The sequence below is a fragment of the Diachasmimorpha longicaudata genome, chromosome 5, assembly GCF_034640455.1.
Source record: "Diachasmimorpha longicaudata isolate KC_UGA_2023 chromosome 5, iyDiaLong2, whole genome shotgun sequence".
Taxonomy (NCBI): Eukaryota; Metazoa; Arthropoda; class Insecta; order Hymenoptera; family Braconidae; genus Diachasmimorpha; species Diachasmimorpha longicaudata.
This window is the reverse complement of record NC_087229.1, coordinates 4,595,386-4,615,408: the sequence shown is the minus strand read 5'-3', so window position 1 is coordinate 4,615,408 and position 20,023 is coordinate 4,595,386. Positions and strand designations below refer to the sequence as shown.

The window sequence follows — 20,023 nt, the reverse complement described above, 5'->3', positions numbered from 1 at the left end:
TCATCAAGATTTTCTACCTCCGATATCTCATGACAATGATCCTCAGGCACGAGTGACTCTCGACAAATCGCCTCCACCGGGGTTTCGATTTTATTTTCGTCGAGATGTCCTGGTGAGATTCGTCTAATTCTCCGGGAATGCTTCCCACTCGCTGGGCCACCACAGCTTGACTCCAAACTCACCGAATCTGTAGTGATTTTTACGACGGAATAGGGAGAAAACAAACGAGGAATTTTGATGGAGTAAATTCTGTCGATGTTATTGGAACAAATTGGAATGTTTTTGGAGGGTAGCTTGATTTTTTATCTTTTTTATGAACATCTCACGCTACAGAAACTACTTTGGATACCAAAAATGGTCTTACGATTGAACACGAGACATTTTTCCATCCCACCTCGCGACACACTTTTTTGTATAAAATTCTTGGAAACATCTTCCAGGAATTTTTGAAAAAATCTTTTAAAGATCTAACACTTTAATTTCCAGAAGATTTTCGGAAGAAAATGTTTTTCGAATATTCTCCACGAGCCATTTTTCGAGTGAAGATCTTGAAAACAAATATGGTTTTTCGAGTACAGTCGGAGGATAAATTGTTGGTAGAAGAATTTGCTTTCTGATGATCGTTTTCTCCAGCCAAAAACTTCTTCGGAAAAATATTTTGAAAATTATTATATTTTTTACACGCGATAAACGTCTGCTGGATCCCACCACAAACATCGCGGTCTGATGAGGATAATTTGACACCACGATTTTGCCCGATGTGACTAAAGTGACAGAAGTGTTTGAACCGTGGGTGGGCAGCGGAGGGGTTAGACAACAGGAACCTCCAATTCACTAGTGATAAATATTGTTTAACTTTCTTCTCGTCGTCCAAGCGAGATGGAGAACATCGGCATCGCAAGTTGAAGTACATCGAGCCACCGAAATCCCATGCCTCCAACGAGGACGGAGGATCACCGGTGAAGAGGATCCCCTCCTCCTCCCCTTCCGCTCTGCGCCGGTTTCTCGTTGGGTGAACCGGGTGAGTGATGTCCAAGGCGAAATGCGCACGCGCCTCCCGTCAACTCGAGACTTTGCGCTGGGCCCCGGGTGCGAAGGAGAATGATGATGACATAATGACGTCGCAGTGGGCGAGCAATAGCTGACATCCGCCACCGAATATTATATTCTAAATCATATGCGATGTGATCTTTTCGCCCCTTTTTAAATCGTCGAGCTGCTGCCGGATGGTGGATATTGGGATGAAGTCGTCCGTTTTCACTTTGGAAAATTGAATGATTGTTGGGAAAAAGTTCAGTTCTTCCAATTTTTTTATGAAGCATTAATTATCGCGTCAATTGTTCGCGGAGAAAAATATCTATTTTTATAATATCTTATAACATCAGTCAAAATATCTTTGGAAAATAAATTGACCATTAGATTTTCGAAGAAATTTATTGGGGTAGTAAACCCTCTTCAGAATAGCCATTGAAAGATTCTATTAAAAAACATGTTTTTCTACACAAATTCGTCCACATGATTGCATTAAAAAAATTTTATAATTAATAAAGTGAAAGGACCTCGATGAAAGGAAATTATTGAAATTTAATGAGGGAAAATTGAGATATTTTTCTCTCGCTAGATACAAAGATTATCATCTTCTCTCGAGCTCCCCTCTAACGTTTCCAATCCCACAACACTACCCCCTCAATTTCATTTTTCAGGGAGAAACCAACTCTCCGAGGAAATCATTGAATATGCAACTTACGAGAATCCCCCGGATATTGTGTTTTATTACTCCGAAAGAGCTGAGGGCTCCCCGACGAGGGGTTGAATTCTAAAAACTAGAGGGAATATCTGCAGTCTGCGTATGGAATATTTCCGTGATTCGCAAATTCTCGGGGAATCGACTTGGGACGGGGAGAGGGTGGATCTCAGGTTACACATCCCTCAGCACAACCACCCAGTAACCTGATATGCCTCCACAAAAACGAACTCGCTTAACGAGAAAATTGTATGATTAGCGGGGTTGAAAATTGGCTGAATCGAGGACCTACTCAACACATGAACCCTAAAAAAAAATGATTGTTCAAAAATTCATAATTTTTATTTATAATCTCCACGGCGGATTTCAACCTGCATTACCTCAACACATGGAGAGAAAAGTTTTTTACAAATTACGTGCCTGTGCCGTAATCTACCAGTGAAACAGTACTTAGTTCCATATTTTTTCGGGAACGTTTTGGACTTTTTCCTGAACGTTCACTGAAAAAATGCGCTACTGTTCCATAATTTTTATCGAATATTGTTTTGACTCGTAGATTACAGAACAGACACGTAATTAAAGAAAAATTCCTCTCTGTGCACAATAAAAACTCTCATCAAGAGGGCTAATCTTCCCCCTCAACTCAACGACGACATACAATTCAAAGATTCCCAAATTCCGTTTGAGGTGTAGAAATTGTCGTGATCCTCCAATGATTCTCCGCTATATCTGTCCCATCCTGGATGACAGATGTCGTCCAGAGTCAGGCGCTCCTACTCCAAATGTCGCGAGACATTCTCTCTAAACCGGAATAAAAAACCCAAGAATTTAGTCCACTGTTGTATACACAAGGCAGGTGGTCACGGTGATTTCATTTATTCCAAGCCACAAGAGATATACGATTATCCGCTTAACTTAGACACTGGCGAGACGGAAGCTATCGCATCGAGGTAATATACTGCCCAATAAAAACTTAGTTATAGTGGCATCTCTCCCTCTCCAACAGCAGCAAAATCCCAGCTGTCTTGCTCATACCACCAAGAAGTCCACCGGTAATCGTTATAACCCGTGGACCATCGACATTCAGAGAGACAGCGCACGAGAAAAAAAAAGAGGAGCGGCATTCGGAATCCGCAGAACCGTAAACCTAAACAAGGAAACTGAAGTTTTTAACAATTTCCACGGCTCACCTCATCGTTATCGAATGTGTGGTCAACGGGTCTCTCTACGGTCGGGTATTATGGCGTTGGGCTGCGTCTAGAGACAATAACGATCTTCCTGAACCATCAAACGAGCTTCCGAATGGCGTACTGAGGACTCAAGGAGGCTGTAACTACGCCATATCACCGGTCACCTATTCCTTTTTTCATTCCCTTTAGTTGGCATGTAAAGATATGTCAAGTTGGTTGTTAGGGCTCTTCTACTTGTGACGTGGGTGTCTTTTACGATGGATATAAAACTACATTTATTCGTTATTCAACGCTTTCATTGATGGGCCTTCTTCATTGAAGGTTGTCAAACGACATACCAGAAGAATTCCTATTGTTTTCTTCACACGAATGAGTAGAAACCACCCTCAGTCATTATGGTATCAGAACAAATAACATGTGGATAACACCATGAAAATGAACAAGGGGATGAAAATAATCAAGGGATCTGTGAAGGCATATGCTTGCAAGGGTCTTGTGCCAAAAAAAAGAGCCTCGATGTTGTGATTGTCAGTGAGTTTAGACATTCTGGATGGGGTGTACCATGGATTGTTTGATGGTTGATCGTCGTTGGTGGTGCAAGGACCGCAGAAAGGCGCTTCGGGGGGTTTGTGTCTGATTGGGTCGCCATGGCAAAACATCTGGCAGCATCCCGCAGGGCTTCCCTGTACGACAATCATCCTACAATCGTGAGAGGTAATGTCCCGAGAGATATCTTCATTTCTTGATGATGAAGAGATGAAAAAAATATTGGATAGCTCCGTCACCAAGGTGGTAAATATATGTACCATCTCCCCTGAAGAGGGAGAGAGTGGACACATCATTTCTCAAGGAGTCAGACTGTCCTCTTTTCAAACAGGTCATCATAAATTCCCTAAACGATTTTTTTTTCTCTTCGGAGGAATCTGTCACAAACGGAGGGGAAAAAAAAAGACGATGAGATTGTGAAAGGGCCTTTGCATAGGAGACATGATACCTAACCCCGCAGCAGCCAAAGTCAAGAGGAAAGTGAGTCCTACATTAAACGACAATGGATCCTTTGCCATCATAAAAAAAAAGGGAAGCGTAAGAGAAAGACGAGCCTGCAAGAGTCCCGCTCACGACGCTCTTCTTTTTATTTTCAGCATCCACCTCTTTTCAAAATGAAAAGAAAAGACCGCGGCAATGATGAAAGCATTGTACCATCAGAAGGTCCTCTGCTCTGAGGCAGCAAAGGAGTGAGGAGCGAAAAATTTTTCGTGTTCACTATTTTTAACCACCCCAAGATTCTGTCCTCATTCACCTGAGGAAATAGAGAAGATAGAATGGGCTTTCGGGTGAAAAATAAATGAGATCCCTCAGTTCCGTTATCGTCAGTGTCGACACAGTCCTACACCAAGAATCGTCGGCATTTCTTTGTACTAAGGAAAAGCATTCCCGGAAGCGAAAATTTTCATTCGTACAAAATGAAGACATCAGAAGATCTAGACTGAGATATCTCTTTTTACATCATTATTTCTTTTTGCAAGAGAGAGGAAAAAGAACGAACCAATTGAGATGAGTCTTTGTAATACGAGAATCGCCAGGAGTGTTTGCCTGTCTTCCACCACTTCAGGATGAATGAAGAACGTAGTGGGAGGGATAGGGAGGGATATCCAACCCTTGACTCGTGCTTGTGTAATAAACACGATAATCTTTCCGACGAAAAAAATAAATATCGTGTCGACGAAGGGGAACGGAATACGTCATGGTCAGTCTTTGAACCCTTTCATCTGGACAGAAAGGGTCAGAAGTAATCCCAAATGATCGATCATGATCGACTGAAGCATTCCCATGTTGCTGTGCCCCTTGCCAGCTGTACACCACCCTTGTGCCTTTTTCGTCGGTAAGGAGCAAAGGGATGTTGAAGTTAGGTGGGGACACATCCCCCATTGCGCTGGGCGCCAAGTAGATTGTTATTCTTTGGGCGAAAACTATTTACAAAGTCGAGACTAATGGCATCAAGCGATTTAGCCTTCCATAGTGCCACCCCTCACTCATTCTCGCGTTGCTCACTTGCATTAGATGGTGTGGAGTGAGGTGTCAGTGGCGTCAGAGTTGAAAATAATATCAATTCATCGTTGAACTGGATGAATACAAAGGGCGGGAGAAAATCATTGAATTACTCGGACACATCAGAAATTATGGGGTGATGTTTCTCTGGGATTTATCAATGATTTCTATGATTCATCGATTCCTCAGCTTCATTACGCACGATGATGTGCTGTCTACCTACGCCACTGATAATACCAAGCACTCAATGAACGTAAAGTGATACACCGGGGGATACTGATACAGCTGAGAGAAACTCAACAGCAGATGCAGACGTAACAATGAGACTAATGCAATAAAAACTATTCGAGCTCTCTGTTTCTTATTCCGTGTACGTCTGAGTGGGTCGACGATTGTTTGTAGGAAACGTCTCTGCTACCGATCATCAACGAGCCCGGGAAATAAAATATATATACACATGAAACCTGCTCCAGGATGAGGACAAAAAATGCGTTGTAGATGCGTGTAGGTGAACACTGGAGAGTCTAATTCGATTCGTGGAGAAGTGCCATTGCGGGAAGAGCTGGGCTTGTTCTCCTTGCAATTCCCATGCAAATACGATTGGGTTGGATAAAAATGAAAAGGAGAATGTGAATACGTGTGTACGCCCTCGCAACGAAACGATAACGTCTGAGTTAAAAACAGCTCTTTGTGGTTCAATACATTTCGATGAGCAATTTTCAATTTGAAGGAGTTGTGTCAATTGTACATTGACAGCAAAAATTTACTTTCGTTCTTGTAAAAAGTCTTTTCAAATTTAAATTGAGAACGTCTTTGGAAAACCCGTGGAAAATTCTCCAAAGATTTTTCCCTAATTCTTCGGAAGAATTCTGGAAGATCTTTGACACAATAATTGTTTTCCGCAGGTCATCAGTCCCAAAGGAAATATTTTCTTCTGCTAACAGTTCCAAAAACATAAAAAATCATACATTCTGTACGGAAATAATTTTATCTCACATTGTGTCCTCTAAATTAATATTGTGACACATTCTCTTGTGATATGTCTCCAATGCTAATGGCAACATTCTTCAGTTGCATCCCGTAGGGATTGTTATTTCTTTTTCAACAACTCATCTACTTCGTACAACGGTTTCCCATCCTCAAACGTCGGCTCATTGCACTGACTTTTTCCGTGTATACCAATACCAGTACAAGACTCCCTCGTTAACATCATAACTGCGTACTGGTATAATTTAGACCGCTGTAAAACCACGCGAAACGACGGGACAACACCGGGTGCCTCTCGTGTATAACTGACTTACTAACGAGACATTTCGTTTTACAAAATCACTGGTACCCCAGGAGGTTCAAGTAGCTGACTCCAAGTTACATTCTGTTGGTTGTAAATTTAACATGTTAAGATGGATGTTAAAATAGGCAGAAAATACTTTAACGATTGTTGGACGGGTGAGAGAAAGAGGGGATGAATTATCTCGAGCGAATACCACTGATTGATAGCCTCCAACACTTGGAATATCACAAATTAGAGCAGTTTTGCCATCGTACATTGCACAATTGATTACACAAACAATATGGCGGTTATGGGCTCGTTGGCTTCTCGAAAATCATCAGCAGCATGTGTGTTCACCACCTTAATTCTAGCTTATTGGCTAGCTCTGTCAATCTTGTTTGGTGTTCTCCTTCATCCACTTGCACAAATTCCAAACCCCCTCCTCCTCCCCCCTCCTTACCCTCTCAGAACACCACTATTCACGTATCTCAAGTCAGCGTGAGTGTGGCACCCTAGAAAGCAACCGCCCACATTCAACCGCTATCCTCGTACCAAAGAGAACGGAAACTCTCCAGGGGTTGAGAGATGCGAAGGGGTAGCAAGAGTCGGATATCTAATTAGCGAGGGTTGATCGGTAATTACTACGATTAATCAATCCGTTTTCCATTTGTGCTTCCCGGCCTTTTGGGGGAGCAAAACTTTGGGAGATTTGGGATAAATCAAGCTCCGAGTGGTGTGCAGAGACAATAAGCTGTCAATATTATGGAAGAAAAACTAGTACTAGGTTTTGGTTAATTTGTATACTGAATCGTTGGAAATTGGAATGGACCAGTAATTGGGAAGGTTTGGAGGAATGATGAGTAGAAGATTGTCGTCTGTTGAAGACTTTTGTGAAACTTTTAGAGGAAATATCAACAGATCTTTGGAAGATGTCTCTGGTGATCCAAAAACATTCTTTGGAAGACTTAATAAAGGGATGTTCGTAATGCAGCGGCGAAGTGGTGGCGAGATCAGGCGGTTTTGATAATTGACCAGTTTTTGATAAATATCTCAGAATTTAAAGAAGCTAAATTTTTGCAGGAATCTGCGTACGATTATTCGAAAAAGCTTTTTGGCCGACCAACAAAATCAGAAGTTTTCGAATAAAAGTAATGGAGCCTCACCGGTGTTAAAGAAAAGAGGGAAAACCTCCCGCAAGACATCTAGAATGTCTAGAAGGCACCTCTCCTATTGCAAGACCGTTATTTAATCCCAACTATGCAACAGCAATTCACGATAAATTTTAACATTGTCGGGAGGTCAATTAATTAACCATTTAATATGTTCCGCGTTGGTGGATATATTTTTCATCCCCGAATGAGATAAACGTATAAACAACTGTGGCACCTGGCAATGTAGGCACATTACCCCGGTGCCAAAACTATCGCAAAATATAGTGCCTACGTTGGACCAATAAATAACTCCTAGTTTATTAGTTCAGCTCTCTTCTCCCGTCAACACAGAGGAGGATGAGGGAGAATGCGAAAGAGGGCACTGAGAAGATGAGACGATGCTTGTGCGTCTGAATTAGCGAGAATATTAGTACAAATTTGCTGCGTCTCGGCTCCATGATTCTGAGACAAGACAGTGAATGTGCGCTGAGTCGAGGAAATATTGGAGATGATACGAATCACTTGTGGTGATCACTCTCACTCGGTATTTTATCTTCACGATCAGGACCGGTCTTTGTTCATCACACTTGGATCCTCTTTTTGTGGCAAGTTCAACAATAGTTGCACTTGAATTTTCAATGTGGGAATTTAAATTCACTTTCAAGCCAAATTGAATGTTTCATGAACGTTGGGATATTTGGGATAAATTCGGAGCAAATATTTTCAGCCAGAGATTTTTCGTAAATTCTCATGTTTCATTTACAAAATGGTAACAAAATAACATTTCAAAAATATTTTTCTCTTGAATTCTATTCAATATCTGTCTGATAGCCATTGCTATCGGATATTCCACACAAATTAATTAAAGAAAATCATAACGAGAGCGTAAAATATTTTTAATACTGTTTATTAATTGAGCTTTTCAAAGAAAAACCGAGGTAATGTGCAGTGGTAATGGACACTGCGAGGCAACAAGCTGGCAGCGTTTCTAACAACCGTCCAGGTTGATATATGTGACGGAAAATTGTGGACGAAAAACGTCGAGTACTTGGAGTGGGCCAAGAAGGATGTAGGTTTGATATATCTCCCTGTTTCAACCCCATCCACTCAGCAATTATTTTATTTACGAATTATTTCATTTGCCCCTCCCTCCCACCCTCCGAGGTATTCTAATTAGCGGGCCAGCTATTTCTAAGCATTAACCATTTCCAGAATTTTCCCGGAGCTCTCTCGTTCCTCTCACCCACTCACTCAGCTCTAGGTGGTGTTGGTTGGAGAGTAGGGGATGGGGTAAGGGGGCGCCAACGGCCACATGGTCTAATTACATTACGGAAACATGAGTTTCACGGGGTGAAATATTTCACAAGTCCCCGTACAAGAAGGAAAATTCAACGTTTACTTGTATCACATGTTTGCGACAATAATGCAGAGCAAGTTCTGCATCAGTCTGTGTTCGTTATTTTTTCTCATCATGTCTGCTAACTTGTCCCGAATAATTAAATCATTTACAATGGAATGAGAGAAAAAGGGGTAAATGAAGTTATTTTATGCAATTAAGATCGCACGTGAGGGCAATTACCAGCATGATAGCTTGAAGAATGCATTGCAGAAACGCTTGCTCCGAGGAAGAGTATCTCCGCAAATCCCATTGGGATGTTTAACTCGACGCGTGAGTCTCTTCTTGAACTTGATTTGTGCTCAATTACCAACAGCATCACAAACCCCTCTCGATCTTCTCTCATTTTGTCTCATTCTCCCCGAAGTTAGGAACTTAGCGTCTTCATTTGGCAATGCATTGATTCTTTCATCGTAAAATCTTATTCAAAAGACACAAGCGTATAAATTTCTCACTTGAAATGTCTGCTAAGTTCATGGGGACGACTGCCTTGTCATTGGTTATTATGTGCAAGTACGCGGCGGGAAATTCAAATACGGCGCGCAATCAGTATCATTCTATGTCAAAAAGCACAGGCGCATAAATAATAATAGTTACCTGAGTTGAAATATTCGAATAAAGTACCGTTAAATATGATTTTTTGGAAATAATTCTTATGAACTGTGTAACATTTTTCGTAATAATGATGTTATAGACTTTGATTTGATCGTGAAACTGAAAAATTGTGATAAAAATACTAATATCTCACTTTGAAATCTCATAATAGTCCAACATTCGTTATTTTTAAGAACACAGACAAAAATGTCAATTGACGACGAGCAATATTCTCAATTTGCCGTTAAAATCCGAAAATAAATCTCGTTGTTTTCGTCAAAGAATACAATTAAAGAAATACGAGAGATATTTATAACTGAGTTCAAGCCACCCGCAGTTTCCCTCCTCCCAACTCTCCTCAATGTCTTTTTTTGCCTCATCTCCACTTCTCCATTGCCCATCCATTCGCTTGCTTTATATCAGCGTGAAATCTAAAGCCAACCGCCGAAGTACACCCCAAAACATTCAACTTCTTCTGAAGCTATCAAATAAAAAATTTATAAAAATTTCGGGACAACTCCAACGATATCCGGTTATCCCCGTTGAATTTAATTCCAAATGATGAACCAGAGGAAGGGCGACCGGGAAACAGTGAGGACGTAATTTTCATGTTGGCGCAGGTGCCCATACTGAAAACATCCATCAGGAAGGAGTGTGATAACAAAAGCCCAGGACTGGGATCAGGGGAACTAAGACCATTCTGTACATCACTTGTTCTCTCATCGTATCTGAAAAGAAGCGGCCCCCTGGCGGTCCAGAAGGGGTGAGTTAAGACGAGAGCTTGTTCCTAACCCTTTTACCCCTGTGTACCAAAATGTTTAAGGCTCCACACCCCATACCACCCAACCCCCTGTCCTGGGATTACCAGTTATTTTAAGAATCCGTAAAGACCACCAAGAAAGACGATATTTTTCCCTCTGGAAAATTTATATCCCCGTTTCTCGCGACATGAAATGTTGGATTTCCAGAGTTGTTAAAATAAGTTGATTTTAATCTCAAGAATTTGACGGTGAATATCACTTATTATGGTATTTTCATGGTGAAATGCCGTTTTGTACCGTCTACCTGAGATATCTGTGGAACTTGTGCGGCGATCATCTCCACTCGTTACAGATACGTTGAATCGTAAAGTTAGCAACATAATAGCAGATACCGATGTACCGGTGGATTTTCATGTTGAGTGTGTACAACCCGAGACACTGAAAACACTTGAGAAAATCTCAGTGAGATTAGCTGAAGGCATAAAGTGCACCGGTAATGTTTACACGTCTGCTATCTGAAAGTGGCTTTGCCGACTTTGGTGTTCGGAAACCCGCACACGTGGTATAATTAATTGGTGGAGAGATCGCGTTGAGATTTCCCTCTCATAAATATAATTTTTTTTTTCTGAGGGGGAGGGGAACGCTTGGCATTATATCTGTGCTGGATGAATCGCGCGCTCGTATATTAACATGTTGTTTATCAAAGTGGAATCATAGAGTAATGGAATTGTTGAATTGTATAACTCACCAGTTGTTGACTTGAAGAATCGTCAGCCCCGTGTCCTGTGCCAACTGCTTCTTCTGGTCTTCCGAGGGGTAGGGATGCTGTAAATATACAATGAATGATAATTTTATTGATGATGCAATTGCAGAGTGACTGAGCAATGCACAGAGATGAAATTTCAATCAAAATTACGAGAAAAAACGTAAAAATTCCGGTACTTTTCTGGTAAATTTGACTTCTTCGGGAATAACTTCATACTCCGATCGAGGATGAAGTTGAGAATACGCGCAACATTTCATATTTCGTCTTTTGCATTCCCACAAAAATCACAGGTCAATGAATTCAAATAGCAAATTGTGTGACCAGTTCCGTAATTTTTACTGAATATTTCCTTTCCGTGCAGAGATGAGTCTGATAATAGAAAAAAAAAGGCTAAAAATGTCTTAATTTCAGACATTCAATGCGATGCCACGAGTGCAAAAGTGAAAAACAGCGGGCAGGGAGATAAAAAGGGCAAATAAAGACAGAATGAGACTCCGTATTTCACTCTGGTGGCATGCAACGCCACACGCTCCGACACGGTTACAGGCGCAGGTACACGTTTAGAAAAGAAGTGTGTATAGCTCGTGCTATCCTCGCTGGTTACAAGCACCGCTGTATCCCCAGAGTGCACCTGCGAAATATTATTTATCGCCCAGAGGCTGGAGAGGGACGCGGAAAAGAGTGCAGCTATCGTCCGCTGTGCGAAGAGACGCCAGGAAAAAAAACGGGAAGCAAGAGGGTTTTAAAATATATATGAAAACGCGTCAGTTGGTTGGATAGTCGGGCTTTTATCACTGCGCTATATCAGCGCAGATGGGTTGCGGTTGTTTCGATGTTCCTTACGCAAGACTTGTCATCCTGATCCTGCGTTACCCATGAAATTGAACACTGGGGTCACCGATAAACATCAAACTCCCGTGGATTCTTGATGCACTGGATCGATACGAGAGATATGCACGGAATTCTTCGTGAATTCGGATGTTCCGCGTTGTGGAATTTTCCGCGATGAGATGACTGAAGTATTATTTTATCTGATTCAAAGAAGATTCATTCCAAATTCAGCCTTCACATATCCTCATGCGTTCTATCAATAGAGGGATGAAGCCATTGTGATTTGTCCGAACGAATGCGTCGACATTTCATGAAAATTCGTCCGCCGTCGCGCCGTTCGCACGTATGTCCCGTCCCATCGATTGGAGTCGGGAGAAAGGTGGGAGCGAAAAAAATATAAAGCATCCTCGCCACATAAAAGCGTTGACCACCGCGTCCAGAGCACCGCATCATATTTTTACATAATTAGCACGTGGCGCTCTCACCAGTATTACTCCTCTTTCCACCCCTTCGCCGCCTCTCATTCCCTGTTGTGTGGCGTGCGACGCGCAACTTTTTGCCACGTTCGCGCGGACCCTGTGGTATTTTTGGAAACCACGGTAGCAGCCGCAGCCCGCAAACCCCTAGCACCCGGTATATCATGTTTCTTGGAGGCAAGCCCACGCTAGTCACCACCACTGCGCGTTAGCACAAAGCCCAGATCTCCTCTCCCTTTTCCTCTATTTACAGTGTATACAACACCCGGTATCAAACACTGGATGGAGGAAGGGAGGATGGCAGACTCCCTCCCTCAATCGCCCTTTCACGGGGGTATTGTATTATGCAGCGAAAAGCGATCCGCTGATTCTTATCCTAATTAAATCAGAGATGCATTGTCCGTTGGACAATTTCACGGCATTCTGACTTCTAACGGCCAATCATCTTTTGTTGATTTTAGATTTTGGAGAATAAGTGGATGGAATTTTGAAAAAGATTTGAGAAGGAGTGCCACACGAATTTTTTATCAATGGTTCGTTAATACCTGAGGTGCGCTGCTGCATAGCAAAACTGTTTTTGCAATATCTTCTAGAAATCCTTGGGATCATCCAGAGATTACTATTTCATTATATTTATAGAAAACTTGTTTGTTTCCAAGATATTTGAATAATTATCCAAAGAGAAATATTTGTTTTCATGTGAATAGACATTTTCATTCGTTAATGAAAATTCGTCTTCCGAAAGCCTTTCAAAAAATCTGTTTAGTTCACCAGGAGGATCTTCCGCAGGTCTTTCAATGGTTCTTCTGAAGATTTCTGAGATCGTCCGCAGGCAAAGATTTTTCTGCTCAGGAATTAATCACACAAATTGTTGGTATCAATAATCCACCTCCCGGGGCGATACACTTTCATTATCAATATTCGAAATAGTAACAGGTGAGTGGGTCAGGGATCGTATACCTGTCATATCTCGCCGTCTCCTGATGGCAGCTCCAGCAGCAAAGTCGACAGCAGTAAATAACACGCAGGTGCGGCAAACTCGGAAACTCGAGGGAAGTAACGACAACGGTGCGCAACCGTTTGGCTCAAGTCCACTGGAGAGGAGTTACCCCCGGGGCTGAGACCATAGGGAGAGAGATGTTGCCAGAGAAAAAGAAGTGACCGAGTGAGATGGAAAATTGGAGATGGTGTTTCTAGCTGGGTAAGCCCCGGGGGATTGTATCCACGGGTGTTCTGTTGGTGTATGCATAAAACAATCAGGATAATTGTCGATGCTCTTCTCTTTCACTCTCTTCTTGGGGACGATGGGAAGGCCCCTAGCCTTGGGGATCGCTCAGCAAGGGAGTGGACGAGGGGATGAAAAAGCTGGGTGAAGAAGGTAGGAGAGATAGAGAGAGAGAGAGAGAGTGGCGAACGAGGAAGAGCAAGCTATCCAATTACATTGAAAACAATAGTCTTAAGTGCTGCTGGCAGTTGCCTCCCCTTCGTGTTCCTCCACCTGTGAACGCTTTTCAAATCTCTCCAATCTTCGTCGATATGCAGTTCAGCCCCCACAAGAATCACTCACTAATCGATTAGAGCAGCGGACCTCCAAAATGTTGAATGGGTTGAATGTTGAACGACAGAATGATGGTAAAATTGCTGAGGGATTCAGTGATTCCCCCTCGGTGTGGAAGGCGAACGAGTGAAATTAACCCATTTGAAATGGTGAGGGGTTAGAAAACTCGATGGAGGCCAGTTGAATGGGAGGGGCCTCTTCCAAACAAGCAGTAAAAGGAAAATGAGCGGTAAAAAGACAATATGAAAGCCATTTGGTGAGGGCTAGAGCTTGGTATTTTCCTAAGTGTGGGGTATGGTAGTAAGAGACGAGAAGAACGAGACCGGAGATAGCAATGGGATCCAAGTGTGTAAATGAGTCTCGTTGTTTAGGCCGATTGCCTCACAGACGACTGCCGATAAACACCCTCTGGGTGTTATTTCGTGAACGCTAACCACCTCTTTTTCAACAGCACGTCGAAACTGTCGCAAGCACGCCCTGGGATAATCACCGGCTAACGTCGATTCATCGAGCGTGACAAAAAATTTATTTCAAATTGCCACATGATGAGGATGGTTGTCATTTGTCCTGTATCCAGATTGAATTCCATATTCGTATCTCTCGTTGGTCATTGACATCAATTTGCCTGGACAAAAATTGACTGCTGCGTCAGCAGACTGTCTGTCATGGTGGCTGGATGGATTATAATGATAGGACGAATGATACATTTCCAGAAGACACTGTTATCAGGATGCCATGGTGGAGAGGGATGCCCGGGTAGTGATGGGGATGAGGAGAAATGGCGGGAGAAACTCTAGAGAACTCATGCGGCGCTGAATGACACGTCGATGACGACGTCTGCTGACTCTGGCTAACGAGTGGGGCGTGGGAGTCAGCGGAGATCGCGCCTCGTCATCACGCGGCATCGCAAACGAGAGGTGCAGAACTACAAAGGGGAATGGACGAGGGGTGGGATAGAAGACCAGGATATGATGCGAATAGTGGAGCAGACATACAGGAGAAGTGGAGGCGACGTTAAATATAGAGGATAGAGGCAGTTTGGAGTGTATGAGTGGATGGAAAGGGGTTTGTCCCAGCCAACGGATCTCGACGGGATTACCTTGGTCGAGCGATTTGACGGAAGAGAGCTCGTGAGGTACAGACGAAGGGCATTGAGGAGGTGGGTTTTGATGGTGCTGGAGGGATGTCAGCGCGTCACTCACCCCTAATGCCTTCATTCCGTCTGTCCTTCTGGTCCTCTTCATCGCGGCTTGTGGAGGATCTGGTGGAGATGGTGAATCAGAGGGTTGGGGGTTGGATTGCTCACGGCTGGTCGAGGCGTTCGTTACTTTCCCAGTTCATTCAATTTGCGGTGGTGAAATTCACTAATGCAGTGGAGATAATGGCTCCTGTCGTCTTCAATCAATCATCGATGTCTGATATTTTGAATTCGCGAACAAGGAATTGAGGGGGACATTTAAAATTGAAGAAAAATGTCATTCAACAATCAGAACTGGTGTGTATGTGTGTCATCAGTGGGAATTAAAAGTGATTGATGTGGACTTGAAGATTTCCCACGTGATATACAATGCTGAGCATGTGGAGGGGCTGGGTGAGGGGGCAGAGTTAGCCTGGGACGAGTGTAATTGCGGAGGAAGTACAATGGAATGCGATGTGGTATGCGTTCCGACGCGCCCCGAGGGGTTCGCCCGATACTGAGATAAGCCTTCAGGGGCCCCTATGTGTGTATACACGTGGAAGATTGTATGTTTCGCGCCACCACGAGAGAAGAGAGAAATTCTAGCGTGCAACCAGGCGAGACCGAGCTCCATCTGCTTGGGATGTTACTATCTTTACGGTAATCTGCCTCGTCACTCTGGGTACAAGAGAGTCAACCTTTTAATCTGGAGATTTGAGGGGGTATAAAAATGGTGAATGGTAAGTATCAGATGATTCATTGAATTCTTTTGTTTTTTCTTCGGTGGGGGGATTGCGGCACTGAGGCGATTGTCTCAAGGGTGATTTTGCAATGGTACCTGGGCAAAAGTTGGCGTAGTCGGGATACCTTAATTTGAGGTGTTGATGACTGCCACTGTCACCGATCGTGGCCCGACGATACTTGAAAAAATACGCGTTGAAGCCATTTCGATTAGGGTTTAAGATATTCCTTCGATTGGTATTGAAAATGATTCGGTTATTCATCTCGAATGTCAGCAGTTTTAAGTGGTTTTCAATGGGGCGATGTCGGTGGAAGGTCGGCGAAATGTGAAGATCAGTCCAAGAGGGGAATGAGGGATCACAAGGCTTCCAATCGGAAGGAAAAAGAGACAAGAGTAGTCGGAGTTCAGGCATCAATTGATGCATAAAAAAAAATTTGGAACAAATTGCAGGGGCTGAACGACGAAAGAAACTGATCAGACCTGAAAATCAATGATAGTAAATTGGTGACCGTCGAGTTTTGGGGCGTGGCTGAATTCGGGTCTCTGTGACACGGGCACCTCAATCACCGCATGACGCCCAGACCTGTCATTATCACACGACCCTGTCTATCCTGGGGTCTACATGAATACCAGGCGGTCTCCACGCACTCTGTCTCCCTCGTTTCTGAATGCTTCACACAGTCCGTCCTAATGGTACAGAGGAAACATTCAGTGGGCAATGGTGGTGTCACTGGAACTAGCAAACTCTGACATGACCACCCCAGTCGCTCTGGGTCTCTCCATTTCACTCTCGTGATTCAGACGAAGTGAATTTTCTGAGAGGCACACACCTACGATGACCCGTGGCCTCCAACGGGCTTTGTCTCCCAATTTCATTGATTAGTCCGAGGCTTATCGGACCTCCCATCCCCCATTTCTCGACCACTCGATTGTGTCGCACTAATGAAACGACGCGAGAAGACGAGAAATGGAAGGGGGAGAAGTAATCTTGTGTAACAAAATGGAAAAAAATCTGGCTGTGAAAACTGGTGTCAAGGAGGGGTCTTAATTTAAGACATTTCACATGGAAATGCGAAAAAACTGAGACCATTGAGGGACACGGCAGGCTCTCAATCATTTCAAATGAGTGTCACCAAATTGAAGACATTTTTGGGTTTCAATTGTCGACCTCCGGAGAGTCGAACATTTTCTTTCAATTTTTGAAGGTCTAAAGCTATTGAGGGATTTGGAACGGTCGAGGGTGTGAGATGTTAAATAAATTTGAATAAAATGAGGAGAATTTATTATTTAGCAAAATTTCCTGTTTTCTGTTCACTGTCAGGTTGAAGTTAAACGGAAAGTGACAGGTCTAGTTGATTTTTACACGAACCCCGAAATTTCAAATGCCAAAATGTTCTGAAATTTTGGTGGATTAGCAACACGATAATAATTCCCGAAATTCTATTTTTCAACAGTGCCAGTTGTGACACAAAGACTGACGTCAATTTGGCGACGCAATCGCCTGAAAAAAGATCAGAAGAGCCTTTTAATCCCAGACACCAGCGTTTCTACAGCAATGATGACAGTGGGGTAACTCTCAACCCTAACAATTTCGTTCGTAATCCTTCTAATTCTCTCTATCGACTTACCAAAACCCAGGGCCCTCGCAATTGTGAGAATCATGGATAATTATAACGTCCGTGGATAGTTTAGCTTTGGGGCGGACATCCATGCAGTGCCGAGTGCGATTGCCCTGGGGCGGCTATTCCCAGTTTTCTCTCATGCTCGCACGCCGGAACCCAGCAATCATCCACAGTCAGTCTTTCAGTCACTTCAGTTCATGCTATTTAATTATCCATTTAGAGTATATAATTTTCTCAAACGGCGAATGCTATTGCAGGAACGCTGGGGTTGCAGAGGGGGAGGGAGATTTAACTTTGGGCACGTTCCGCATCCTGGCGGATAGCTAGTTTATTTGCTAGCGTGGGAGTCTGATCCCTGAATGTTGGACAAACTCATGCGAAGGGCATTTGTTTGCTGGAACACGGGGAGACAATTGTCGAAAAAATCCAAATAGGCTTGACATTTAAAGAGAACATATCCCGTCCTGCCCAGTCGGGACTTGCGCCGGAATCGAACCCAAATTTCAGTTACGTGTCGAGTACTTTTCCAATTTTTTTCCCCCGAAATACGCGAAGTGATAAAACGACATAAATTGACTTATCTCTCACTCGAGTGTTTGAGCTATATCTCCGAATCTGAAGAGAATAGCGAAATTTTTGTGGTAACATTTATTGTAGTACTAAATTCCCTTTACAAAAAAGGTTACAACAAAAATTCTGCTATCTACACTAGATTCCGAAATATCCACCAACAACTGGGCACTAATGAAAAATGACATGTCTCGGTTCACCACTTCACTGCTAATACGTTGTTCAGATTTTTTTTAATTTGAATATTTTTATTCTTTCATTGTTTTGTTCTTCGCGTAATTTGAAAAGACATTTTAACAATGCAGTTAATTTCCGAAGAGAATAATCAGCAGTGCACCCTGAATTTCATTTCCCCTGTAGTTTCCCAATAAAGCGATGAATTTGCTATCGAATTTGCCCTCAACAGCCGGGATTTTCTCTCCGGAAAAAATCTCACGCTATTCCTGTCGGTCTATCCAATATCCCCAGCCAAATCACCCGATCTGAATGGGAGATCCTTCCTCCCCATCCCCCGCCCCTCAGAAAATTCGCTGTGTAACCCGATGTAGCCTATTTCAGAGGTTCTCTGCCAATATACCCCAAACGGTTAGAATTTGCCGGTCTGAGGGGGTGAGTGGATGAGACGGAGGGGGTTGGGGGTATTCGGCAGGGGTTACGCAAGACGAAATAAATACAATATTATGCAAACGGGCCGGTTGGGGGCTGATCGTGCGAAGAGAGCCGCGCGCTCTGTTCGCCAAAGCCTCGGGAATCTCGGGAATCCCGAATAAATTGACACTAAACGTGGGGTAGTTCCTGCGTATGGCAGGGTGGGTGGGATAAGTGCGACAAAGATCGCTGTGTCTACTGACATGGGGCAGAAGAGGATAGAGGGAGGTTGCATGGTTTTCATAAAAAAAGCGAAACACGCGTATAGATGTACGCATGAACGATCCTTGACACGACATCACCAATATCACCTAGCAGCCATTGCTTTTATGGCATCGGAGGGTGTTCGTTGAGCTTATGGATAATGCAGTGGTGTCAAGCATGTTTTTTTTTTATTTCGTATCGTGACAACAAATGTCGAGATGACCCTGGGTATTCAGAGAATAAAATTAGCGCTGCATAATAGGTGGGGGAGTGGTAGAAAGTTGGTTGAGGCAATTTTTTATAACTATGAGATTTCCAACGTCATCAGGAATGATCCACCAAGCGTTCGAATCGCTGCTGAGGAAAAATGGAAAATTAGAAAAAGATGTGCTATTTTTTGCGTATAAAAAAATTCACTTCGTGCAACTAATCGGAAATCGAACCCCTGTTTCGCTGATACGCTCCATCAATAACTGGTCATTTAACAGCACATTTTCTATGATCGACAAGGGCAGAATAATTGCTGTACGAAGACAACCTCTCGACGTTGATGTTCTCTCACAAAGCCTCCTCATTGTCCACCACCACCTGTATTCGTTGTCACCCGATCAAGAAATAATCAACACAACGTAGCCCACCCCTGCTACTGATTTTCAATTTACAGTGGTAGCTACCAACAACTGATCGGTTTGAAATTTGTCCGGGAATCATGAGGCATGCACCTGTTTTCGAAGCTGAACAGGAGGGGAGAAAGGGAGGGAATTTGAAACGCGCACCGCAGGAAGACAAGCTAGACAGGTGATTGTCAGTGCTGGTAGCCTTGCCTCAGGTACTTTTCAATTCAACTCCCCCACAGTATAACCATTCTATTCACGGTTTATTCCAAGCGTATTTCAACGCACGCCAAAATTCATCGCCAACGGTATGAGAAGGGGGTAATAAAAAAATAATCCGACCGCCGTAATTTCAAGATCATTCAGGGGCATTTAATTCTACATGAAGAACTGAATTTTCCGAAATGTGTCGAATTGCATTGGACGAGGGGGTTGATATCGCAGCGTTAAATTAGTGACAGGTCATCAGATTTAACGATCCACTGGGGTATTACAACATGTCGGAGGGAAAATGATACAACCGATTGTCATCTCTCTAATGACACGTGTGTTTATCGGGTTTTCCCGGTGAAACAGCATTTTCAATCCATTTTATGTGTTGTTCTTCGTTCAACCCACCGACTCCCACAACCTCCCACGTCCCCCCCGTCCCTCCCACCC

General features: G+C 43.2%; 1 protein-coding gene across 3 annotated transcripts in view; it reads right to left on the bottom strand.

Annotated features, from left to right (window-relative positions):
• Positions 1–20,023, bottom strand: part of LOC135162349 (homeobox protein homothorax) — a 291,410-nt gene that overhangs the window by 64,515 nt on the left and 206,872 nt on the right. For all 3 annotated transcript variants that reach the window (XM_064120707.1, XM_064120709.1, XM_064120708.1), the window contains one exon: positions 10,904–10,980. In XM_064120707.1, coding sequence (XP_063976777.1) covers positions 10,904–10,980 — 77 coding nt within the window. The remainder of the gene's footprint in view (positions 1–10,903; positions 10,981–20,023) is intronic.